Raw genomic sequence first — 27605 nt, forward strand, 5'->3', positions numbered from 1 at the left:
AATTATGTAGTAAAAATCTTTTGAGTCTTCACATTTCTTTTAGTATTTCTTATAATAGATATTTGGGCCTTTGGGTTTTTCAAATTCAGTACCACAAACAATAAAGATAAGTTTTAATTAAGTTATTAAAAAGTTAAATACTGTTACTATGAAATGTCATCAACTTTTTCTATCTTGGTGGGGTATAATTGATTCTATAAAAATGGTCCTCACCCCAATAATTTTATATATGGTTACTAGGATTATGCAAAAAACAAAGGAGAACTCTGGGAAGTTCCCAATTTTAGGTGGAGAGCTGCTCTAGTAAGGAGCACCCTGCAACACCAGCGACACTCTAGATTTGCTCACCTCAAATGTCTGCTTATCTAGCAAAGTTTTTAAGCATAGGATCAGCAAAATGCTATCCTCGCTGAGCTAGATAGTGACAAAGTCTTTTTTTCCATTTGTACAGCAAAATCTTTAAGCATAGGATTGACACAGTGTCATCCTCGCCGAGCTGTAAAATGACAAAAGCCATTTACCACTCCAGGCACAGTATTACAGCTTTGGACTAGTCAAATACTGTCCAAGCCAACCAGGAATGAGTAAAGCAACCCCTAACCCCTTACTAGGATTACTGTAACAATTCTGGTGATATATTTTAAGAAGATAAATTCTCTTTTGTTGTCATTTTTATGATGTAAGATCCAGACTAGCTATCCCCCATTTTAGGAAAATGAAACAGGATGGTGGTCTTAATTTGACTGATTTCAAAAACTATCACATTGCCTTTTGTCTAAAACAATCTGCCTTTTGGATTAATATTGAGTAACTTTCTTGGATATCTTTATTGATGTGGAATACTTTTTGAATATCCCTGTTTTCTAAATGTATTCCTTTCACATCAAGACCTGTGTGCTTTTTCTTTACCAATCTCTGTTTTCATTTGTATATTATTAAGATTCCGCTTACATTCTGAATTCTAAAATAAAGTAGACTTTATGAATTCCTCAGTCTGGAATATTAAGAATATTAAAAGCGCAGATAACCCCATCTTTTGAAAAACATGAAGGGACTATATTATGATTCCATCAATTAAAGATACCCGGGGATTTAGACTTTAATCATGCTCAAAATCATTACAAATTACCTGCATTCACAACTCTCCAGCTATTCCTTCATTCATTGACTCTGCAACCCAAAGCATCAATCATTTATAAATCACTAAAAGTATCAGCTATTGCTAGAGCTAAATCAAAAACAAATTGCCTGAGAAGATCTTTTTAAGATTTGCCTATTAAGTTTCAGGATTTGGTCTAAAAATATTTAATTGTCTTGTGCAGCAAATTTCACAAAATTTGTATTTATTATTTATTCAAAACATTTTCATTGATTACCCACAGGTTGCTAACATAATTTTGCAAATATTCACCTACTAAATGTTGATCCTTTAATGAGATGAATGGTACATTTTATCATGTACTATTTGCACTTATAATTTTTGGTCTAAGGTTTGGCCTCAGATAACTGGAATTGCTTATGTAAACCCATTTTCACTTGCAGTTAAGAGACATAATGTATGGCTTCCTGTTACATATTTTTTATTTTTAAATAACTTAGGATTGTTAGATAAAAATAAAGATTTGGCTGAAGAAGGCAGTAACCATTTTGAATTAATATCTATAATTCTGCCAATTATATAGAATTTTATTACTGTTTCTATTCTCTTGTACTGCGCTTAACTTTGTTTTTAACTTCTTGCATTTTGATCTTTTTTTCTAAGATGTGCACTGTTTGTTTCTTATATCGCTACTCAGTACTTAGCTCTCTTATTACTACTTCTTTCCTTTTCCAGTTCCCTTTTCTTTTTCCCCCATTTAAATTACTACACTATTTTATTACTTTATTATTAGCATTGATTCTGGTTTATTCATATTAATATCAATTTTTGTTTGTATTCAACATCTTTTTGGAAACTATTAGGAATGGGGTCTCTAGTTTGCAGTCAGTTTACACCCTGTCCAAGTAGGGATCCTCACTCTAATCAGGGTAAGAAAGTCACACACATAAAATAATCCCTGATTACCCTTTGGTAGATTTGCACAAGCAGTCAGGCTTATCTCAGAGGCAAAGTGTAAAGTTTTTAGGCACCACGCCAGTTTATGAAATAAAATAGACAATATTTATCTGAATAAAACAAGATCAAAATGACAGAAATTAAACATACACAAGAACATTTTCAAAGTTAAGAATCTTAATCAATAGGAATCAATGAATGCATTGTTTTAGCACAAAGTACCTGGTATGTGTTAAAAATAAAACATCAGGAGAGGTGATGTGTCAGAAAATCAAGCAATGTGTCAATTCCTTACTAGCAAGTGAGTCTGTGTATCGATACTTTCCCTGCCGGTTAGGTGATGCTTTGATTCCTTCCCAGCAGGAGAATAATGCGTTGATTTCCGGATATTCAGCCTCAGGGCCCGGCTGCGCTGTTGAAGATTTTGACGCCCAAGGTCGATGCTTGGTAAAATTACAACAAGCAAAGGGTCCACGTTGAGAACAGGAGCTGTGTCGAATTTTCAGTCGCAGGACAGGCGTCGCATTGATTTTTCTGACGCTCACACAGTGATGCATGGAATTTCCCCTGCAGGTTGCCAGTTTCCACTTATAAGGGACTAGTCACTGGATTTAGCACCACTTAGCAAGTCAGGACTCTCTGTAGAACTGCCCAGTCTTTGATGTCTTTGAGACTTCACAACAGGAGGCATGCTCATTTCAAGCCCTTTGAGAACCTTTGAAAGCAGGATGTAGAAGGCAAAGTCCAGTCCTTACATTCCCCGGGCAGGTGTAGCATCAGCAGGCCAGTATTGGAAAGCAACAGGCAGAGTGGCAGGGCCTCCTCAAGCATCCAGCTCTTCTCCCTGGAAAAATGTCCTCAGTTTAGAAGTGTTCTGAAGTTGTGAGTTCAGCAGTCCAATACTTATACTCTTTTCTGCCTTTGAAGTAGGGAAAATTCAAAGGAAAGTCTTTGTAGTGCAAAAGACCCAGTCTCTCCTGGTCCTGGCCACAGACACACTCCAGGAGGTTGGAGACTGCTTTTTGTAAGGACAGGTCTATCCCTATTCAGGTGCAAGTGTACAGGTACATCCCTGTTCAGGTGTAAGTGTCAGCTCCTCCCTCCACTCTTGCCCAGGAAGACCCATCGGGATCTGCAGGGCACACATCCTCTCCCTTTGTGTGACTGTCTAGAGTGAATTCACAACGAGCCCAACTGTCAGTCTGATTCAGACGTGTATTCCACAGCCGGGCAGAGACACTGAATGGTTAAGCAAGAAAGTGCCCACTTTCCAAAAGTAGCACTTTCAAACTTACCATCTAAAAACCAACTTTACCAAAAGATGTATTTTTAAATTGTGAGTTCAGAGACTCGAAACTCAATATCTCTATCTGCTCCCAATGGGAAATTACAGTTAAAAGATATTTCAAGGCAATCCCCATGCTAACCCATGAGGGAGCTAGGCCTTGCAATAGTGAAAAACTAAATTTGGCGGTTTTTCACTATCAGGACATGTAAAACACACTTGTAAATGTCCTACCTTTTAAATGCACTGCACCCATGGGGCTTCCTTGGGTCTACATTAGGGGTGACTTACATGTAGTAAAAGGGAAGTTTTGGACCTGGCAACTAGGTGCACTTGCCTGATCGAACTGACATTTTAAAGCTGCACACACACACTGCAGTGGCAGGTCTGAGACATGTTTACAGGGCTACTTACGTGGGTAGAACAATCAGAGCTGCAGGCCCAAAGTTTAATTTACAGGCCCTGGGCACCTTTAGTGCACTTTACTAGGGACTTACGAGTAAATCAAATATGCCAATCATGAAGAAAACCAATCACCAACCCAATTTAGACAGAGAGCACTTGCACTTTGGCCAGTAGTGGTAAAGTGCCCAGAGTCTTAAAGCCAGCAAAAACAAAGTTCAGAACAGGATTATAACAGGAGGTCAGAAATGAAAAAGACCGGGGAAACCATGCCACAAGCCGACAGGTCTAACATAAACCATAATCGCTTTCTCATGTATGGTTTATAAATGTACATCTAAATAATGTTTAAAGCTTAAAAAAGAGCTGTGATGCTGGTCTGTACAATTAAGTAAGAAAATTCTATCTTTTGCAACGTTAGTCACAGGTACCTGTGCTACACTTTATGAATGTGGAGCACTGAGTACAACTAAGGTAGGTAATAGCAACACATGTCACTAATAGAAGCAACCGTGGTATTCAAGTAGATTTTAACTTTTTAAAGCTGTTTCAGTATTTCTGCACCATATCCAAAAAACACCTTAGAAAGAAGTGTCCGGCCATTATGATGATAATTTACTTTCTGTGAGCACTCAAAATAGAATTTCTGACTGGCTGTCATAGTTTTTCAAGGATGGCTTCTTGTATGGGCACCATTTGTGAAGCTCTGCTACATACAAGGGCATCATGGAGACCAGAGTAGGACTGCAAATGCATGGGAGGTCAAGGGAAGCATTAGCAGTGCTGTTGCAGTGGTGAGAAGAGTCTATCTGACTGGCAATGCACAAAAGGTATTTTTTTAATGTTCTAAGCGTGTCACAATCACTAAATGTTATTCTATGAATACACTGCATTGTATTCCCAATCGTCAGAAAATTTGAACATTCATAAAATAGTCTTTCACTGGTGTTTGCCCCTGGTACGGTTAGCTTTGCCGTCTTGATTCTACACACTGGTCTTCTCTGTACAATGCATCAAGGAGACAAATGAAGGACTGTGGATAAGTGGAAAATAATGGAGAGCAGTAAAATTATTCTCCTGTTCCTGGGGATGTGAATTTAGGGAGGCAGGCCTCTTTCTATTGGGAAATGTTCTTGAAATGCATTCCTTGTGGGTGTTTTTGAGCAGGGAAAGATGGGGTCATGAAGTGTTCCAGATTAGAAATCCTTCTCTCTTGATGCTCAACCATCTTTATGTATTTTAAGGACAACATACACAAACTTAATTTTGTACTGTTAGAAATGGGGTCTTTGGTTGGCAGTCAGGTTACCCGCTGTCCAAGCAAGGACCCTCACTCTAGTCAGGGTAAAAGAGAATCACCATCCTCTAACCCCTGCTTACCCCCTTAGCAGCTTGGCATGATCAGTAGGCTTAACTTCCGAGTATTAGGTGTAAAGTATTTGTACCAACACACACAGTAACTTACTGAAAACACTACAAAATGACACAACACAGGTTTAGAAAAATCGAAAACATTTGTCACAACCAGACCAAAATGACAAAAATCCACAATACACAAGTCAAGTTATCAATTTAAAAAAAAAAGGATCTTCATGTAATTTTAAACACACACTAATGCTGTTAGCGTGAAAATGTACCTTGGGTGCGTCAAAAATAACCCCACATGGGTGAGTGTGTGTCAAAAAGGGCTTGTGATGCGTCGATTTCACTCATAAGCAAGACCTTGCGTTGTTTCTCCTTTTGTCGGGTCGGCGTGTGTCATTTCTTCTCTCCGCAGGACAGCGATGCGTCGATCTGGTCAGCACTCTCGGGTCTGGACAGGCCTTGCGTTGTTTTTGCACGCCCAGTGGTACTTGCATCGGAAATGCAGCCACGCTATGATCCAAAAACCACGTAGCGCAGGTTTGCGATCCCACCAGCCTCCGTCAGCGATGCTGTGCGTCGTTTCTCCAGCCCCGGGTGTCGATCTTTGGGTTGCATTGCAGGCGAGCATTGATTTTCAGATGTGAAGCCAGCGGGGCGTAGATTTTTCAGCCGCAGAATGGAGTTGCATCGATCTTTTCCCCGCACAGCGTTCTGTGCGTGGATTTCTTCCTCTTAGGCTGCCAGCTTCTCCTTTCAGGGTCCCAGGAACTGGACGGACACCACTTGGCAGAGCAGGAGTCTCTCCAGAGACTCCAGGTACTGGCAGAGAGAAGTCTTTGCTGTCCCTGAGACTTCAAACAACAGGAGGCAAGCTCTAAATCAAGCCCTTGGAGATCTTCACAAGAAGGAAGGCACACAAAGTCCAGTCTTTGCCCTCTTACTCTGGCAGAAGCAGCAGCTGCAGGATAGCTCCAAAAAGCACAGTCACAGGCAGGGCAGCTCTTCTTCCTCAGCTCTTCTCCAGGCAGAGGTTCCTCTTGGTTCCAGATGTTTTCTAAAGTCTGTGGTTTTGGGTGCCCTTCTTATACCCCTTTTCTCCTTTGAAGTAGGTCTACTTCAAATCAAAGTCTCTCTTGATTGTGAAATCCTGCCTTGCCCAGGCCAGGCCCCAGACACTCACCAGGGGGTTGGAGACTGCTTTGTGTGAGGGCAGGCACAGCCCTTTCAGGTGTAAGTGACCACTCCTCCCCTCCCTCCTAGCACAGATGGCTCATCAGGAAATGCAGACTACACCCCAGCCCCCTTTGTGTCACTGTCTAGTGTGAGGTGCAACAATCCCAACTATGAAACTGACCTAGACAGGGAATCCACAAACAGGCAGAGTCGCAGAAATGCTATAAGCAAGAAAATGCTCACTTTCTAGAAGTGGCATTTTCAAACACACAATCTTACAATCAACTTCACTAAAAAGATGTATTTTTAAATTGTGAGCTCAGAAACCCCAAACTCCACATGTCCATCCGCTCCAAAGGGAATCTACACTTTAATCAGATTTAAAGGTAGCCCCCATCTTAACGTATGAGAGGGACAGGCCTTGCAACAGTGAAAAACGAATTTAGCAATATTTCACTGTTAGGACATATAAAACACCTTACTATATGTCCTAACTTAACCATACACTGCACCCTGCTCTTGGGGCTACCTAGGGCCTATTTTAGGGGTGCCTTACATGGAAGAAAAGGGAAGATTTAGACCTGGCAAGTGGGTACACTTGCAAAGTCGAATTTACAGTTAAAAACTGCACACACAGACACTGCAGTGACAGGCCTGAGACATGATTACAGAGCTACTCATGTGGGTGCCACAACCAGTGCTGCAGGCCCACTAGTAGCATTTGATTTACAGGCCCTGGGCACCTCTAGTGCACTGTACTAGGGACTTACTAATATTTCAAATATGCCAATCATGGATAAACCAATTACATACACATTTTGTAAAGGAGCACTTGCACTTTAGCACTGGTTAGCAGTGCTAGAGTGTCCGGAGTAACAAAAACAGCAAAATCAGAGCCCAGCACACATCAACAACCTGGGAAACATGGGCAAAACATTAAGGGAGGCCACGCCAGGGATGAAAAGTCTAACATGTACCAACTAATGTAGTACGTTGGAAATGGCCCTTTCTGCAGGGCCACCCCCAAACTTTTTTAGGTTTAGCATAGCAGCGCAAAGGCGCTGCTTTTCTGACTTGTTGGTATGTATCTGGGCCTTTAACCACGCCCACCGCATGCCCATCACTATCACTCGTTCATGGGATTGCCTTTTAAAAATCCTTTCTTTTTATTGGTAAATGCTTACATTTGTCCCTCCTTAGGGCGGTTTTGTTACTGCCTTGGCCATCGCCCCTGTTACATGACTAATTGCACTTTTGTCAATATGTTTGACTGCGAGCTAAGTTCTTTTTGCTTTTGTTTCTCCTTATGGTGACGGTCATGGCGGCCCCCAGCTCGCTTATGCGAAACTGTATCACTTAAATTTTTGAATTAGTTGTTTACTGATCATGTCTTTTGTGTGTGTTGTACTTATTTCTCTTTAATGCCCTTTCTTCCTCTCACAACAGCCTCGGTTTTAAGGGCACAAGCCGATCAGCCTGTGTTTTTCGAATATTTCATTCTGAGCAGCTCATGTATTTGTTTTTCACTATTGGGGTACTATGGTACTGCTTAGAAACGGCGCACAAACCAAAATCCTGCCGGGCTATCAGGAGCGAAGGGCAGCCTGTAAATATTGCCTTTCGTGTGAGCTTGTAACATTAGTTGGTAGTTCTGATCTGTCTAGTTTATGTTCCTCGCAGCAGACACATTAACCTTCTGTGCTACTTTATAAATAGTCCAAGCTTCCACTAAAGAAAAGTACATCCTCTCTCCAGAAATAACATTAATCACCAAAGTTATTTTAACATTTGAAGATTGAATACAGTCTGTCATCTGCCTACAGCACGTTCTTTACAGCAGCCACATTAACCCTCTGCACTGCCTTATAATAATTCCAAGCTTCATCTCTTGTTTACAGTGCTGCATTTAGTATGACCAAAAGAGACACTTGGGAAAGTCATAACAAAACCAAAACGAACATGTGAAAAGGTCCTTCAGCTCCAAACTATAATCAAGCTGCCAGGCTGGAAGTTTAAACAGCAAGATTTTATCATGTTGTAGAAAACATTTTTTAACACAAGGACAAAAATCACTCTTTACTCCTAGACACTGTGAAATACAGCAAATTAACATAAAAAAGGCTGCTGGGGAGACAAAAGTTTAGCATGAAAAACATACACAGAGCAGAAACATTAGCATGTGTTTGTTAAAGGGCAGCACTTCCCAGATGAAAGAATGTCAACGACTGGCTGGCTGGCTTGCTCTGTAGACAGCAGCAATGTTATCAGATGCTATAAATCTTTGTGGAGTGAATCACACCTATACAGTGTAAATTGCAGTCAAACACCATATGGGACACACCAGTAAAACAACACATAAACATAAATATTAAAAGACACAATTGTATTAATATGCAGGCAGTAGCGTTTAAAAAATATTTATTTCCTGGGTGACTAATGTGTTCTGTGGTTCGACTATAGTTTTTAGGTGGAAATCGTGTATTTTGTAAGTGCAGATTTGCCTTCAGTAAACACAACGTCAGCATGCTTCAATTGAGCTTTGCCCAAATGAACATTGCTAATTAGCAATATTTTCATTTTCTGCTGCAGATAGAGGGAGAAGGTACTTAAAAGTAAGTGCTTTCGTTTTATGCAGGGCCACTGGAATTATATGGCAGGAAAAGATGAAATTATGAGGCAGGGTTGACCAATTTATGTGGCAAGAAAAGTCTGGTTAAGAATTTACAATGCCAGTAGCTCTAACTCAAGAAAATTTGAGACCTGTTGCATTGCAAATGCTTGTTTCTTTTCCCTCTCCTTTTTGCTGAATTCGTTTTTTTTTGTTTTTTTTATTTTTTACTTTTGGTTTCTGGGCCCTTAACCACTGCTAAACAGCACTAAAGTGCATGTGCTCTCTCCTTAAACATGGTTGAACTGGCATATAACTAATTAGCATATTTAATTTACTTATATGTCCCTAGTAAAGTGTACTACGTGTGCCCAGGGGCTGTAAATGAAATGCCATTAGTGGGTCTGTAGCACCGATTGTGCCACCCACTAAGTAGCCTTTTTGAAACATGGCAAAGGCCTACCATGGCAGTGTCAATGCAGTGTCACACTGCCATATCGACCTGGCATTTAAAAACCCTTGCCAAGCCTTAAACTACCCCTTTACTACATATAAGTCACCACTAAAGTAGATGCTAGGTAGCCCATACGGCTGGATGCTGAGTAATTGAAAGGGTGGATATGTACTTATACTTTTTACATGTCCTCGTAGTGATAAAACTCCCAAATTTGTTTTTAACTACTGTGAGGCCTACCCCTCTCATAGGATAACACTGGGGATTGCTTATTACATTTTACCAGTTATAATTCCGGATTGTGAGACGGTAGATCTGTCACGTTTAGTACCTTTGAAATTGTAATGATAAATCATCTTTAATGGTAAAGTTGCATTTATTGTTTCAGTCTTGAAATGGTTCTTTTAGAAAGTCAGCATTTTCCTGCTCCTAGCCCTGTGTGACTGTCTCCACATAAAGGACTGGTTAACCCCCTGTAGTGAGTCTGGAGCCAGGGCAGGATGGGAGGGCCTATGTGCACTTCAAATGCCCTTCTCTGAGAATCTCCCCCACTTCAAAGGCACCACTGGGTGTAAGATCAGGACCTCAAACCCCTCCAACTTAGTACACTTCTGAACATTTGGATACTCTGCCAGGAAGAAGGACAGTTGTGTTGCTGAATGACTGCCATTTTGCTGGACTGCTAATCTGGAAGATATGCATTCTTGCTGTGCTGGCCGTTGCACTCTTTGTCTGGGTGAGAAGAACTGGGCTCACACCACTTACACCCAATATACATGGTGACGTCTAGGGCCAGCTGACTGATCTCCTGTTTTGTAAAGTCTCAAGGACATCAAATACTTCAAACCCACCTATGTCTAAACATGGGCTCTGCTGTCTGTGAGTCTGTTCTGCAAAGTGGTGCCACCCCAGTTCTGGACCCTTGGAAGTGGGCCTAAGGTGTTTGATGCAGCTGAAACGATGCATCTCTCCCACTGTGTGGATCGGGACAGGTGCATTGCCCCTGTTTCGTAGATCGGAACCCGTGCATCAGCCCAATTGCATGGATCAGGGTCGACACATTGCCTCTGCAGTGAGAATTGACCTCAACACATAGCCTTTGAAACTACCCCCTTCCAGACTTGATGCATCGTCACTGTTGCATGGAGAAAATTGATGCATCTTTGCTACTGCGTGGGAAGGATCAACATATTTCCTCCACTGTGGGGATCAACACGACACATCCTTTCAGCCTGCTAACCGCATCTTCGATATCAACCCAACCAGGATTAAGGTACTTTTGTTCAACGGGCTTCACTTGGTCCCTGTAACCAGCCCGCACTACATCGCAGTCACTTTGTCCCAGTCTCTTACAACCAGATGCTCAAGTTCTACTTTTTTTTTATTTTGTTGATTTGTTCTTGTTTGATTTATTAAATTAAGTTCTATTTTTGTAAACAGGTGCGGTATCATTTTATGTGGAGTTTTTACTGTTTACTTGTTTGAAGTGCTGAACAAATATTTTACATATTGCCTCTTAAGTTAAGCCTGCCTTCTCTGTGCCAAGCTATCAGTAGGTGAGGACTGGTTAATTTAGGGTGTATTTGTGACTTACCCTGACTAGGATTGTGGTTCCTGCTTGGACAGGATGCATACATCTGCGAACCGGAAACCTCAGTTTCTAACAAGTATGATAGTGGTGTTACTTATGCATTACAAAATCGTATTCAGAAACCTACGGACTGTGTCTTCCTATCTTTTCTGTGTGGAGATGTCTGCCATGGTGGCAGAGATTTCTGCACTAATAGATAGATGTTTTGGTAGTAAATGTGGGAGGGACAAGCTGGAGAGTACGGAAAAAGGGGAATCATTGCTCCTAAATGGGTGGGATATATATATATATATATATATATATATATATATATATATATATATATTGCCTGGTAGTTATAGTTAGAACCATGTTTTCATAGGACTAATGTTTTTTTAGCTGCCTATAACTTCAGCACCGTTTGACGAATATTCACAAACCTTTCCAACAAAAAAGTGCTGTAGTGATTTTAGTTGCACTTGGAGAGTTTTCGGGGTGATCCGTCAAGCGGGGCTGAAAAAAAGGGGGCTCAGAAAAGGTTGCCTTTCCCATGTTCATTTCCATAGGATTCTTAAGGTATGACTACAGGCCAAACCACTGGACAGAATTACACCTCATTTGGCAGAAAGCTTGCTGTCGGTACGCAGCTTACACTTTCGCTTATTTGGTGTGAATCCATTCAGTAGTGTTTGAGAAATTTGGGGAAAATATAATTTGCATATCTTTGGCCACAAAGTATTCATGAACAAAGATAAGCTCATTTTGGGAAATGCACAGCTCTGATTAGCTGCCAACACTTAAAATCAGTAAGCGTTGGTAGACATCTTGGGACTCGGCTGCAGCCGAGTCCCAGAAAATAGAGCAAAAATAAAATAATAGGGGCCAGGGTAGAGACATCCTGACCCCTTAGCACAAGTGGGAGGAGGGAGGGAGGTCCCAGAGGGATACCACCAAATAAAAAATAAAAAGTTAAAATTATTTTTTTGCCGCAAGGTCCCAATATTCGCAAATTTGCAGCTCAAAAATAAACGAAAAAACAAGTGCAGACTTCCCTGCTTGTTTTTTATAGTCCCCCGGGTTGGCCAGGTGCTGGGGGCATTAACAATTTTGTGTGGGGGTGCCTTCTGGACCCCACACTGCCCTAGGGACCGCCTCCTCTCCAGGGCATTTCAATTAAAATATGTGAGGTGGCTGCGGTCGCCCTCCGCTGCCCTGGGGACACACCAGCTCCCTAGGGTTTTCGTTGAAAATTTTCAGAGGACCGGGAGCCCCCCACACCTCCCCAGAGCTTTCAATTAAAATATGCAGGGGCCACTGCCCCCCCCCACTGCCCTGAGGACGGCCACCTCTCCGGGGTCTCCAGTTAAGTATGTGCGGGGGCCCGCGGGCCCACGTGCCCCGGGGACCACCACCTCCCAGGGGCAAAGTGTAAAAAAAAGACCACCACCTCCCTGGGGCTAAGTCCTTGTTGGAGGGAGCCCCTTGTGAGGCTCTGGTGGCCTTGGGGACCGCCACCCCACTAGGGCTGGCTCCTGCTATGGTTCGAAGTGCCCACCCCCAGGACATAGCTGTTTGCTGTGGTTTGGCTGCACTCTGCTGTTTGACAGTGGGACCTTTAAAGCAGGTCCTGTTGTCTAACAGCAGAGCTGTCATCTCTGTACGCACGCATGCAGGGGACAGAGAAGAAATGCTTCAGCAAGAACAGAGCAAAGCAGCTCTGTGCTTGCTGAAGCAACGGCACTGCAGGGGAAGCCTTAAGGCTTCCCCTACAGTGTAAGATAGCCCGTATGGGCATTTTATTATACATTTTTTTAAATAAAAAAGTAAACAAATAAATAAATAAGGAGGGACCGCAGGGGAGCCCTTAAGGGCTATAAAAAAACTAGAAAAAAACAAACATCGTAGCTCAGTGTGAAGGTCACAGACCTTCACCCTGAGTTTTAGGTCCAGCTGGACTCATTTTAAATTTTTGTTAATAAAAATGTCTTTCTACATACATCAGAAATCAGAGACTAAAAAACTCTCTCCCTCTCACTTTCTTTCACTCTCTCTGTCTCTCGTTCAATCAATTCTCCCACTCACACACTCACTCACACACTAAACACCCACTCACAGTCCCACTCAGACACTCATGCACCCACTCACAGACCCACTCAAACACCCACTCACAGACCCACTCAGACCCTCATTCACTTGCTCAGAGCCCCACTCAGACCCTCATGCACCCACTCATACCCACTCAGATAGTTGCGCCGCCACTCACACACCCACTCAGACTGTCACACACCACTCACAGCCCCACTGACACCCTGATGCACCCGAGGGTGGTGAGGGTATGAGTTATAGTTACCTTAGGGTGTGAGTTTTAGTTACTTGAAAGGACTCTAACTTCAACTGCTGAATTTCTAGGAGTTTGTTCATGTACATTCAGAACCTAACTATAACGTCCCTGAAACCTGTGTTTTTTTCCGTGAATATATAAATATATATATATTTATATATATATTATATATATTACACCACCTGTGAGAGAAGGCCATGTATGGTGCATGTGATTCTGGACAGCTCATTTCCCTGTGCCAAAACTGTAAATCGATGTAGTGTTTTAAAACAATATATATATATTCTGCCAATTGGCTTACAATTTTTCTGAAGATTTGCCATGCCCACTTGCAAACCTCAAATTCAACTAAATGACTTATCTCTGTAAACGTTAAGGGGCATATTTATACTCTGTTTGCACCGAATTAGTGTCATTTTTTTTTACTCTAATTCGGTGCAAAACTAACTCCATATTTATACTTTGGTGCTAGACCCCTCTAGCACCAAATTTATGGAGTGAAAGTCATTTTTTGAAAGTGGAGACCTACTTTACCTTAATGAGATGCAAGGTAGGCGTTCCCGTGCAAAAAATGACTCTATGGCCTTAACACCATATTTAGGGGCATATTTATACTCTGCGGCATATTTATACTCTGTTTGCACCGAATTAGTGTCATTTTTTTTTACTCTAATTCGGTGCAAAACTAACTCCATATTTATACTTTGGTGCTAGACCCATCTAGCACCAAGGCCCTGATTTAAACTTTTTTTGCACCGCATTAACGTCATTTTATGACGCAAAAGTGGCGCAAACTTACAAAATATTGGCCCTTATTTATACTTTTTGCTGCAAAACTGCACTAACTCAGTTTTGCACCAAAAATTTTAGCACCGGCTTGCACCATTTCTGTGCACCAGCCGGGCACCATATTTATGGAATGGTGCAAGCCGGTGCAAAGGGTAGGCTAGAGTTTTAAAAAATGACTTTAGTCGGGTGGGGCTGGCAGTATAGAAGAAGAGGGTTTAGCAGCAAATAATGGCTTTAGGCAGGTTAGAGTAAAAAAAAAATGACTCTAACCAGATTAGCGTCATTTTATGGGCACATGGTCATTGCACCATGTGCCATGTATGGGGGCCCATTTCAGGGCCCCCTATGGCACTTTCAAAAATAAAATGCACTTACCTGTACTTACCTGAGATGGGGTCCCCCATCCTCGCAGTCCCTCTAGTGTGGGTGGGGGTGCCCCTAGGGCCTAGGGAGGGCACCTCTGGGCTTATTCCATGGTGTTCCACCATGGAAATAGGGCCACAGGTCCCCTAACGCCTGCCCTGACCCTGGTCTTAAAAAATGGGGCAAAGCAAGCTTTGACCCATTTTTTGCCCCCTTCTCCCTCCCTTGCACCATTTCTACATGGGAGTATAAATATGGTGTTAAGGCCATAGAGTCATTGTTATGCACGGGAACGCCTACCTTGCATCTCATTAAGGCAAGGTAGGTTTCCACTTCCAAAAAATGACTTTAACTCCATAAATTTGGTGCTAGACTGGTCTAGCACCAAAGTATAAATATGGAGTTAGTTTTGCACTGAATTAGAGTAAAAAAAAAAATTACGCTAATTCAGTGCAAACAGACTATAAATATGCCCCTTAGCATCAAAAAATGATGCTAATCTGGTCAGAATCATTTATTTTGACTCAAAACTGCCTAACGTCATTTTTTTTTAAGCTAGTCTACCCTTTGCACCGGCTTGCACCATTCCATAAATATGGTGTCCAGATGGTGCTAAAAAATGGTGCAAGCCGGTGCAAAACTTTTTGGGGCAAAACTGCCTTAGTGCAGTTTTGCACCAAAAAGTATAAATAAGGCCCTAAATGTTTTGATTGAAAATACACCCGGACCCCCACATAAAATAGATACCACCTCACTTGTGTCAGGTTTGCAACAGTGGTTCAACAAGGATTGCTGCTACTTCTAATTTAATTGATTTTTCCAAAGGTCTCCCATTAACGGCTGGTTATACAGTCTCTTGGTTGTACAAATGATGACACTAGAAGCTTGGGGACATAATTATCAACAGGAGCGTAGCTTCAGGGGTGGTGTTTGGGGTGTTACACTCCATCTAATAAATGTATTTTCTGGTAAGTAATTGCTTACAGGTGCTTTCAGTTGCACATGGTGAGGTGTCTGTCAGATTTCACCAGGGATTTTTACATACACCCACTCTGTCTCCCTTTTTCTGTTTTGAAAGTCTTCAAAAATGTTGGTAAGTTTTCAAAATACTGTGATTTCCCTCACGTATTACACCTACCAAACTGCATTCCTCTCCCTTTCCACTGCCCCTTGAGCCCCTTTCATGCACCCTGCCCTTGTGTAATGTATTTTTACATTATAGGTTGGCGTGACTGTGGGAAAATCTAAATCTCGCAACCCCCCAATTGTACTGACCAGCTACGCCCCTGATTATCAAGTTGTCACACAGCGCAACAAACCACCTTGTTGTGCTGAGCGGAAAGGGAAGAGCAGGAATGCGCCATATTTAACATTATACGGCAAGTGGCGTAACTACATTTAAGGGGGCCCCATGCAAAGTACCAGAAGGGAGCCCCCTTCCCGGGACCCAGTCAGGGGCCTGTTGCCCGTCCACAGTGTTCTGTGCTGAGGGGGTCCCCTGGAGCTCAGGGTTGCCCCGCACCGCAGAGGCTGCGGGGCCTTTGTTACACCACTGTATGCGGTGCATTCCTTTCCTTTCCTTGCGGTGGCACCCTTTTGGCTGCTTGGAGCTCTGTAACCACCTGCTAAATTGAGCAAGGGTAGAGGAGGTGCTTGTCTTGCGTTTTTATTGTTTTCTTCCGATTTGCAGTGGTTTTGTATTTTAATGAACATTTTAAAAGATAATGGATTAGAATACTTTGGGATTAAATCATATGTGAGTAGGCAGAAGATGAAAGATGCTTTCTGACGTTTCTTGTCCTTGTTTTTCCTACCCTAGCACAGAAGCTGTGAGGGTCGCTCGGGGTTTCCACAAAGAAGCATGGAGGAAGAACTAAATCAGAAACGCATACAACAACACGGAGCTGATTGACCGGCTGAGCACATTTTCACGGTGACAGGCCGGCTCGGGGCACTTAAAGGCCTGCAGAGGCAATAAACAGCAGTCAACGTAGATGGACACCACAGGGGACTTACACAAAATCAATGACAAACAAGCTTTGTAAACACGCTTGGTACAAAGCAGCTCACAAGGGAAAGTAAATTGATTGCACAACCTTAACAAATTGTTGATAGTCCAAGATTCAGTGAAACTTGCCATCAGTTAATGCGTTAAGGGGCAATGTTAAGGGTAAGCAATGTTCTGCTTTTATCAGCGAATTAATGCTAATTTTCTATCTTGTTTTTATCTTGATGCAACAGTCCATTAGACTAAACTAAAATGCATTAGGTTGCTTTAATGTTTTTAGAACCTTGTTTAACTGCCTACCAGTGAAAATGTGGTAGGTTAGTCATTAAATACAAAGTGCTGTAAAACCCCTGTGTTTCCTCGTGCCATTGTTACCCCTCATACTCCTAGTCAGAGTCTCAACTAGCCCCCAAACATTGAGGGAGGGGTCCTCATATTTTGAATGGTTGGCCTGGAGCAACCTTCCAATACCAAGGAGGTGATTATTTTACCACTGTTAAATGGATTTTAATGCACATTGTGGGAGAAGACCTGGCAGGATACATAATTTCCTATTCCTTTTCTGGGACAATCGATGTCATATGGAACACTCTAAAGCTGTGGTTACCAACCAAGGGTCCGGGGACCCTTGGGGGTCCGCGAAGCTCCCTCAGGGGGTCCGCGACTGCTTAGAAAATTAAATAATATTAACAGATTAGGTCCCCAGCTCCACTAATGACTCAGTGGGGGTCCCCGGGTTCAAGTAATTATAAAGTGGGGGTCCACAAAAGTCAAAACGTTAGGAACCACTGCTTTAAAGCACACAGGTTCCTGTTGAGTTGGAGTCCGCATAATAAGGCTTTTGTTAGTAATTGATCTGTTCATATTGGATCACCAGTATACAGCGCCTTCTCAACATTTTCAAGAGAGGATGTCAGTGCAGGAGACAACCCTCTTGCTGTCATGGGCACGGTGCCTTGTTGGCAGGCGTTATCACAGAGGGCATGGAATCTGCAATTCATTCTTAATAACCCCGGGTTCCAGGAGCAATAGGACATTATTGGCTTTGATATGTTGGGCTCTCCCACACCATGAAATGCAACACATTTGGGAATATGTTGGCTGTACAACACAAGGGGCTAAACCCAAGCACAAAGTGTGAGTAGCCATTAGGAAAGACCGAACACCCAAACGCAGCATCACCATGAACACTAGTAGGAGCAGAAAATAAAATCATATGTAAGATTTTTTTCAAGTGTCTGCCAGCAGATCAAGAAGAACGCCTTAAGACTGTAATTTTTACAGATGTTTTCACTGATGGCGTTGTAAGTATATTTATGTATGTTTGTTGTGCTAAGTGGCAGTATCCTGAAATAAGGCTTCTTATGAAAATGCAGTGGTGTAACAAATGTCATGCAGAAGCATGGGAACGCATAAACTGTCTTTGAACAAGAGTAATTGGGCTGCAAAAGAAACATATTTCAAAAAAGGGTTTGGATAAGGAAGATCATTGAGAAAAGGTGATTTGTAAACGAAATGGTGTCTACTGTGTTGTTGTATGCTGGGAAGTAGGAACAAGTGATGAGTCCAACAATCCTCATCCCCATCTCTTCTGATTATCACAGGGATGTCTCTTCTGAGCAAGAAGCAGGTATTCAAAAACAGTAAAGCCCTGTACTTAGTACTTTTTTTTTGCAAGGACTGAGCTCCTGCTAACGTTTCCTCCCTCTACCTCCCTTAAATCTGACATTTTACCGTGCACACTGTAGAAGATAAGTCCTCGGTAGGATCACGAGGCGCCTCACTCTTGACAGTCTGGAGGAGATGGACAGTCTCAAGGCTCTCACTGACTCTCTCAGCCTGCCTCAGTATTGCTTGAACAGTGCATCAGTTTCTAAATGTATCTTATGTCACACATATACCTGAACATTTCTGTTCCTCCATATTATTGCTCCTTTTCCTTCCCTCCCAACTTGTGGTCAGACTCCTATGGCCGGCTAGCCTATAAATCACTATTTCTTCTGTCTTGAAGAAGACTGTTCCACCGATAAGTTTCCTTTCTTGTTCCCTCTAGTTGGTCTCATTCTTTTCTCTCTCCTATGATGATTTTTAGACCACTCTCCCTGGCCTTGTTGCTTTGAGTTCACCTTAAGCTCGATTGAAGCTTTATACAAATAAGCAACATAGAGCTTAGGGAGGTTGCAGCCAACAACCACATCCCAGGTGCATTGACATCCTAGGATATTCATTTTAAAGAAATTATGTATGTCTTCCACTCCTTATCATTGTTTGTATTACAAGGGCACTCTCTCCCTCTTTCTCCCTTACTCTCTCTCTCTCTCTAGCTCTCTCTCTCTGTGTAGGTGTCTCGCTCACTGGGTCTCTCTTATGGCCTCTCGACTGCCCCAATAAGGCCTGTGCACTGCAGGAAGATGACAACTAACAGGTTCATGTCTAAGTGCAATTGAGAAAGAATATATAATTTTTACCAAACATCCCACATCACCCACTGTCATTTTATTGCACATCCCTTTCTGATTTCCATTTTGCTCCTTCCCTACCATCTTTCATCCACATAATTAAACAGTCCCTCTATCTTCACTACTCAGTAGTTCCTCCTCCACCCCTCATTTCTCATTAAATAGCTATGTGTTTCTATTCCTTTTCCCTCTGCTGTCCTCTTCCCTTGAACAGGCATGAATGAGTCACAGTGAAGAGTATGGTGACTTACCTTGCAGTTACTTGCCCACTTACAATTATGTTGGTAGATGTCCAATTGCTTTACCTTTTTCCTTTATCTGATTGGATGATGTTTGTCCCTTGAGCTTGGAAATGTTCTGACATCTAACTCTGTGACCCATGAGTTTTGTTTGTTGTTTATGCCCAAACATGCCTTTATGCCACTAAATCAAGCAACATAGGGGGTTATTCCAACTTTGGAGGAAGTGGTAATCCGTCCCAAAAGTGACGGTAAAGTGACGGATATACCACCAGCCGTATTACAAGTCCATTATATCCTATGGAACTCGTAATACGGCTGGTGGTAAATCCGTCACATTTGGGACGGATTACCACCTCCTCCAAAGTTGGAATAACCCCCATAGTTCTTTAGGTCTCAGGTCTGGATCTCAGATCTCCTGACATTGTCAGTGAGCTATATAATTCTCCTTCCAGCCTTAGTTAATTTTTTTAACATCCCTTTAGGTTTTCCTCACAATTTAATTATGTACAGACTGTTGCAGCTAGTGGCCTGGACCGTTTTGGGTCAAATTATGCTTACATGGCCTTTCATTACATAGACCCTGTCTCATTTATTATTGACTGGGCTACAAATGGCAAGAAGATGTACATCTTAGCATGGTCTCACTGTGTAGGGGATGAACCATTAATTCTTTGTCTGCCAGATGTCCCATGTTGCAAATTTCTGAATTTCATATGCCAATGAAGATAAGCGTTATTGGGTACCCTTTTATTTTCTGACTCATCACAGGAACTAATGGGTTAGGGTAACTATACCTCCTTCTTCTAAGAAAGTACTTTTTGAGATCTAAATTTGGTGTGACAGATGTTTGAAACTTTGAATGAGAACTCTTCTCTTTGTGTGAATTATTACCTGCCAATCTCATTGTGTTGTCACGTTTAGTTCCACTGAAGAGAGTTTCACATGTTAGAGCTTTGGATATTTCTGACGAACAATTATCCCCTTCAAGAGTAGTGATCTTACTTTCTAGAAAGATCAAACCTTTTTCCCCTAGTACTGAGTACTCTTATCTTTTGGTATGTTCAAAGCTCTGTGTTGTTCATTTGGAGCTTCTAACAAAGCTATGGCTTCTAAAGCTTTTCTATTTGGAGCAAGAATGAGAATATTTTGAGAGCAGCTGATTGGTCCTCGGTTTCTGTCTTTGAACCTTTTTTCATAAGCCTATTTCTCATGCTTCTATTTTTGTTATTAATTTAGTTTGAAGAAGTCTTGTAATAAAATTATGGCTTCCCAACATTAGAATAAATTGGAAAACAGTGAAAAGGAGCAGCTGCAAAAAAGCAGACCACACCCTCTAGTCCCCACAGCTAAATAAAGGAAGAGATGCTACACATTAGCAATGTGCTGTAGACCAGAGCTGCCCAACCTTTTGACTTCTCTGGACCCCAACTTTATCATTACTGAACCCAGGGACCCCCCAATGAGTCTTAACTGGAAGCCGGGGACCCAGGTCTACACAATGTTGATGATTTGAACCACAAAACAATACACAAAAATACAGAAACAATCATTCCGTCAAACACATACACAAATTAATTTTAATAGGAAGGTTGCAGCTTTTCTAAATTCATTTGAAGCCACACATCCTCCGTACTGTATTCTGTTTGACGCACCTGACCTGCTCCCACAAACCAATCCGAGGGATGCTAATTCAATTGTTAGCCTCCATTTTCAAATTTCCTGACATTTACAGTATGTTTAAAAATTTTGAGTGGTATTTTTAAGCACTTTATTTACATAAACTTTATTAATCTGTTAATATCAGTTAATTTTCTAAGCAGCAAACAGTCACCGACCCATCCCATGAGGAGGCTTCGTAGACCCCCAGGGGTCCCTGGACAGCAGGTTGAGAACCACTGCTGTAGACAAAACTGCATTTCACGTTTCCATACAGCAGGTATGAGGAGTGTACTGTTAAGAAATAATAACGCCCCACTGTTATATATTTTAAATATAATACATTTTTTTCAAATACCACTTAAGACAGCTCAACAGTCTTCCACGACCCATTCGACCTACACATAGCATGCACGAACTACAAAAGTGACACGAACTTGTGCAACGTTGACAAAAACGACATGAACATTCAAGTTCTAAATATTCAATCTGAATACATCTTAAATGTAAACCTTTGCATGGTGCCATTTATTTTCTTTTTCACACGTAAAAGGACAGTAGTTAAATAGGAAAATGTTTACAGTGTTGCTATAAATACATACATGTACATAAATACTTAAATATACTTTGACATTTAAAACATTTTCCCACCATCCTTTTTCCTCAGGTCCACGAGGACATCTTTACATTCGTTGACAGTGTTTCGGCAGAAAGTGGACAACAGGGCCTTTGTTTATTCCCTTATTATGCTGCATTTTTCTATTGTATTCTGGCTTGTAATTGTATAAAATACAATGTGCAGAAAAAAACGAAATTCTAAGCAACATTGTCACCGTTAGAGTGTTCAGTTTGTGAAACATGCACGAAAGAAGTGGTGTTTCCACTCGAGATGCAACAATTGCTACCCATAATTGCAGCGAAAGGATCCTTTGTGTAATGACGTCAGACATAGGTCTGGTAAAGAGTGATAATTCAGATTGGAGCAGAGGGGCACTGAAAGGAGAAATTACAGCAGAGAAATCTACGTGTATTGTATGGAAATATATTACAGGCCTAGACTGAATGTAATTGGTGCACTTTTGAATGACACTCAGGCTGTGCGGGCAAACAAAATGCAATTGGCTGAAAAACTTCCTAGAAGCAGCAGCACGAGCGTTCTGCATATAATGGGTAAGCATCTAAAACAATGGCGCACGTGTCCCTAATCATTATGGTTTCCAGGGATGCTTAAAATGGTATGGCTCATAAACTAAACACATTTAGCTTAAGCACAAAATAACATTTCCAGGGTCGTAAACAAAGCCCCTGCGGTGCAAGGTGGCCCCATCCATTCATGGGGGCCCCAAACCTTCAGCCCCCCCCCCATTCAGCCCACGTTCAATGAATATCTGTGAGATATGGGAGACTGAGGGGCTGCGCATCACATTCTGCAGTGGGGCTGCCCTTCATTTTGCACTACACCCCTGAACATTGCCTATGGCTTATCATTAAGCATCTCTGGGCATCCTTCCATTCCTACAGTGGAACAGATTTATTTATTTTTAGGCAGTATCTTTTTTAAGCTGCATTTGTCTTCTAAGAAGTAGATTGCTATATGTGAGATAAAGTACCCTCTGCTGTGCAAGATACTGCTATCTTCAACGAGTTGCTTTATAAGGTCACGGAACTCTAAGGTGAAAACAACAACTTCCTAACCTATGGCAGAAGGAACTTTATTCCTCGTGATATTTGGTCACATCTTTTTCTCTACTCCAACCAAACCTTACATCATTGTATTTTGCTCTTTTTTTTTAAGGAGTATGGCTGAAGATATATTGATTAAATGTGAAATCGGTAGTGCACATTTAATGTTGTTGCAAAACATATTGTAATTGTTTCATTTAAGTGACTTTAAAAAAGGATGCAATTTTTAAAATGTGAAAACATGCAGAGAGATGTATGTTTTCATGCAATGAATGATACCCTTGAAAACAATGAGCATAATGCCATGACGTGTCCTTTCTGCTAATGACTGTTCAGTTCATGGCAAAAGATCAGAAGAGCTAAAAAACTGGTACTTGGTTTTATTTGTTTTTTATTTTAAATGTTGGTAATAATTCTGGTCAATGGCCTATCTTTAACACTGATTGATGACACTTCTATGTGATGTCATAGCTCAACTGTAATCAATTATTACAGTAGAGTAGCTATGTCAGTTTATTATTGCTGAAGACTTGTGATGTCACCATTGGACTGTATTAAAATTGTTAGACATATTTTTACACCAAGATGCAGGTTTCCAAGTCATATTAAATTACACTTTAGCCTATGTTCACTAATTACATAAACCATTTCCCTCTTTTCCTTGCAGAAGTATGTGACTGTGGGATTACTCATGAAGGTGCAGCTTGATAAGATGTGCAATTAAGGACATCTTTAGTCCAGTTAGCTTTTAAATTAGGGAAATCACTCTTAGACATCAAGCTTTTTTTCAATTGTGTATATTCGTTCCTGTGTAAGGGAGCAGAGTACATGGTTGAATGGTACAAAACAATTCAGTCTATTCACATCCTAGGGAGAAGGTCCTAAATACATTTGATCCCTGACCACATGATGCTCTTTGCCAGTACCTCTGATCTAGCAATGCAAATCCGCTCCTGAAAATAGGAGAGAAAAGAACTTGGCAGAAAAAACAGTAGAATCCAAGGATATAAACTTTGGAGCTCATTGACTGGCATCATTGTCCACTTTACCAACATTCATAAACGATGTGAAAACCAACCTCTTCAAAGAGATGTTTAACTCATAATCAAACATTTATTGGGTCACTAACCCATCTTAAACTGACTACATCTCTTCGGCCAACCAAGACTTTCTGGTGGTTTTACCACCTGCTGTCAATTTACACCTGAGATTCCATAGTTCTGTTTCTTTATTGCATCAACTGTCTCGCTTAACTACTACTCAGTCTGTCTTTTCCCAGGTGTCTCTGTCATGTGTCTTTTGGCAACACCTGCCCACCTGACTTCACACAATAGTGAGTATCAAAGAAAGTTGTATATTTTAATGAATTTGGTACACTTTGCAAACTGCCTCCTCATCCATCAAAAGTCTCTTTGTTGTAACTACTAGTTTGGGGCCATGGGGACTTTCATGGTCCCTTCAGAGCATCCCACCCTGCTTTGAACGCAGTCTCAGAGCCAGCATCCTACCGTGGAAATGCCAGAGTGGAAAGATGGCAAGTCCTGCCCTGGATGTACAATATCCCAATTAATGTTTTTTTATATTTGTGCTGGTAAAAAATGCCAGTGGCAGCAGTGAAAAGAAAAGGTAGCGGTCACACTGTAACAACACATCAGTGCACATCGAAAGTCATTTTAAATGGCTGTGAGGTTATACAAATACTCCCTGCTCAGCACACCTTATCTTCCCCCTGTCAATGGACCTTGAGACCAGAGGTCTGAGAATAACACCATGAGAGTTATAATAAACCTCCATCACATGGAATGCAATATATTTAATGGCAGAAATATTTCAGGCACTACATCAACATAACTACATTACTACATTACAAGTAATGTCTAGGTAAGCAGATGTGGAGTTTAGAGTACTGATTATATGTTTACGTTGATGACATAGAGCAACGCAATGTTTTCTGTAGTTTGACATCAACATTGATCAGAATGGCTCCGGATTTGTAGCTGCTCCCTCTAACTGACTTACTTCATGTGTAATCTCTACCGTCACCTTTCCCATGTGATGAGAGAAGAGTGTTAAAGAGATTGTCCCATGTAGGGAAAATATATCTCTTTACCTAGTCATGCATCACTAACATTCACCAATAATAGGCATCCCATAATGTTCCTTTATTTGATGATGTCTGGCTTTTGAGGCCTATTGTGACATCATTCACCTCAGCAGGTGATAAATAGCAGAGGTGCAGGACAAGCCAGAATGGGTGTTTATTTATCCACATGCATGTGCGCCAAGTTGACTCTTACGAATGCCCTTCTGCAGATCTCATATATCGCTTGCATGTTTGACATAGCATAAGTTGCATGCGTGTGTGGCACAAGTTATGCTAGTGCAAAAACGATGCATGAATACTCCAAATGTTCCCTTTTTTAGGGTCGAGCCTGCGTTGCATACGCTCGCGCATGCGTATCGCAGCAAGACGCTTTAGGGTTTGGAAAAGGGCTCGGATCCCAGTCGACGTCACGTCAGTGTTTTTCATTGGTTCGTGGGCTTGCCTAATAAAATCTGCTTGCTTTCATTAGTCGAAGGCATGCATACGTCATGCCTTTTCCGGTGGCTAGCCCTCCTCGAGCGCATCGACGAAGTACAGAAAACATGCGAGGCTCGCTGTTTTCTGTCCGGCTCGTGGACTACTTTTTCTCTAATTTACTAGCGCAATTTTGTTTGGCAGAAGTCGAGCGCTTTACATAGTTAATTGCACTTTTTCAAGTTACGTACATAAATGCACTTTTGCCGATAGGTGAAAAGTCGGGTTAGGAGTTTACAACGCTATCAGCTCTAACATGAGCAAACGCGAGACCCGTTGCATTGCAAATGCTTGTCTAACTTGCAGGCTCATGTTTTACACAAAAAATCCTAATACCCCTAGTAACTCTGACCCCTGACATTTAAGTGCTTTGTAGGCATTTCTGTGGGTCTCAGGGTTCCTCCTACTGCCCTCCTTCTCCCAAACTCTGCCAATGAGACAGGTGTCCCCTATTGACCACACAAAGACATGCCACACCATGTGCGCCTATTTAAGCATGTTGGTGCCCATTGTTCATTGAACGTCTGCCTAGGAATTGGGGTTCCTCATGAGTAACCTTGCATAATCAAACATTCAAAGGAAATATCATTCTAGACACTACCATTATGAAAGTTGTGACACGTGACAAGTGTGGGAAATCTGTTCACTCCATTCGCTTGGTATTTAAACCCACAAACTACAGCCTGTCTAAATGTTGTAGACCATGGTTCCTCCCCCTTCTTCTTCTTATTAATAATATTATTATTAATGTTAGGTCTTAATTGTATTATTAGTATTACTATTGTGATTGGCAGTGCTAGTTACACTAATAATAGCAATAATAATAATAATAATAATAAACCCTTGGAGACTCATAGTTCCCAATGAAACAAGTGCCATGTTCAAATAGCTCGAAACAATCTCCTTTGAGTCCTGTGAAGTTATTGGCAGCTATCCATTTGTAACAACGATAAGAATGAGTGCAACTTCAAAGATGTATCAGTCTCGAAGTTCATCGAACACAACTACTTGTTCTTCCATCCTCTCTGCAATCACAGTTTGTTTCAGATTCATGTCCCTGCTCTGTCCTATATATTGTCCCTGTAGGCAAAACCCAACGCGCCCCAGCTGACATGCGCACCCACACATTTTAACTTATCAAATTATACCTGCTGCTCCCTCCTTAGCAAGTGTCATGCAGACTCTTGTGGCAAGTTGAAAGTAATGATTGTTCAGATTGCAGTAGCATCAATGTCAGAGTATAAACCCACCAGTTCTGTACTGAATACTTGGGAAAACTCACTTTACAACACAAAATAACAGTGCAGGAGCAAATTGTGTGTTGGCTCCTACAGCACGCGTTGTCTTTAGTTAGCACACTCCTTATTTTGCGAAGCTGATGACATCCCATGGACTGGATTCAGCCGTCCCCTCGTCTGTGTGAAAGTCTGTGTGTGATTCTCACTATGCTGCTGTATGGCTTGATTCAATGCCTTGGCTGCCAATTGTAGGCCTTTGCTTTATCCTTGTAATTCCCTTTGTCATGTACTGACGCTGGACTCTGTCCACACAGGAGAACTTCCATCTTTGGTAGTGTAGGGCGCTTTACGGGCGGCTGCTTTGAGTCCAAACAGCCTGCATGCGGCTATTCTGTACTTTTTGGACATAATATTGTACAGGATGGGGTTGATAGCAGCACTAAGGTAGAAAAGAACGAAAGAAACCAAATTACAGTATTGACTGATGACCGATATCTCCCAGGATCCAGCTTCAAAGGATTTAGAAAATAAGTATCGTCCAACGTGGAATGGTAACCAGCAGAGAATGAAGGCGAACACGACCACAACTGGAAAAGAGAAGGACAGAAGAGTTAGTCATAGACTAGGAAATTATAAACTAGTTGGCTTCTTTTTCCTGGTGGTATCACTTTATATATATTACACAGATTATACATGTGTTTTTGCTGGTTGTCAAAAACAGCTATGTTCAGAGCTTAATTTGTACCAGTGTTTGCAAGTAGTGGGCACCGGCACTCATTTTTGGGGAATGGGGACTCATTTTTTACTTTCCAAACAAGATAGAGGGATAAAGAAAAGGGATAAAGGAGAAAGAGAAAGAGAGTACAATTGTGACAACTGGATGTAATGCCATTATTCAGCCTCTCTGACCCTGGGGGAGCATGGCACAAGGTGTGAATGAACCTTAAAAATCAGAACTCCGCCAAATCCTCATATGATTTCTGTATGCTTTGTATTTAAATCCTGGACTCACTGGAAAATACAAATTTGCTTCAATAGACTAGACATCCCAAAATACACTGCCCACGTATTCATCAACCCCCAGCAACCACTGTGAAATATTTTCTATATTACTAGTCTTTCCGTTCCTCAGCACTGGATTCTCTCTTCCAGGACCCAGAAGAGAAGGCGATTACACACATCTATGGCTTGTCTTGTTCAGACGAATAACATGACACCGCCTTGGGCTTGCTGCTGCCTGGACTGCTATTAGCGGCTGCCATTGTCTAAAGCTCCTGGTTCATGCACTAATGTTTGAAACCTCTCTATGAATGCTTGTAGCGAAGATGATGAACA

The 27605-nt window shown here is 41.6% G+C and overlaps 1 protein-coding gene across 2 annotated transcripts in view; it reads right to left on the bottom strand.

Annotated features, from left to right (window-relative positions):
- Positions 1-21272: 21272 nt before the first annotated feature.
- The window catches only part of GHSR (growth hormone secretagogue receptor), a 44475-nt gene continuing 38142 nt past the window's right edge, over positions 21273-27605 (bottom strand). The window contains exons 3-4 of one of the 2 annotated variants that reach the window (XR_011199544.1): positions 26215-26857; positions 21274-25622 (exon numbers count right to left, since the gene is read on the bottom strand). Coding sequence is in view for 1 of the 2 variants with exons in the window: in XM_069215406.1 (XP_069071507.1) it covers positions 26553-26857 (305 nt within the window). In the remaining variant the exon portion in view is untranslated. Of the gene's footprint in view, positions 26858-27605 lie in introns of both variants that reach the window. The other variant, XM_069215406.1, reaches the window with a different exon arrangement.

This window comes from Pleurodeles waltl, chromosome 11 (assembly GCF_031143425.1).
Source record: "Pleurodeles waltl isolate 20211129_DDA chromosome 11, aPleWal1.hap1.20221129, whole genome shotgun sequence".
In the NCBI taxonomy this organism is placed as follows: domain Eukaryota; kingdom Metazoa; phylum Chordata; class Amphibia; order Caudata; family Salamandridae; genus Pleurodeles; species Pleurodeles waltl.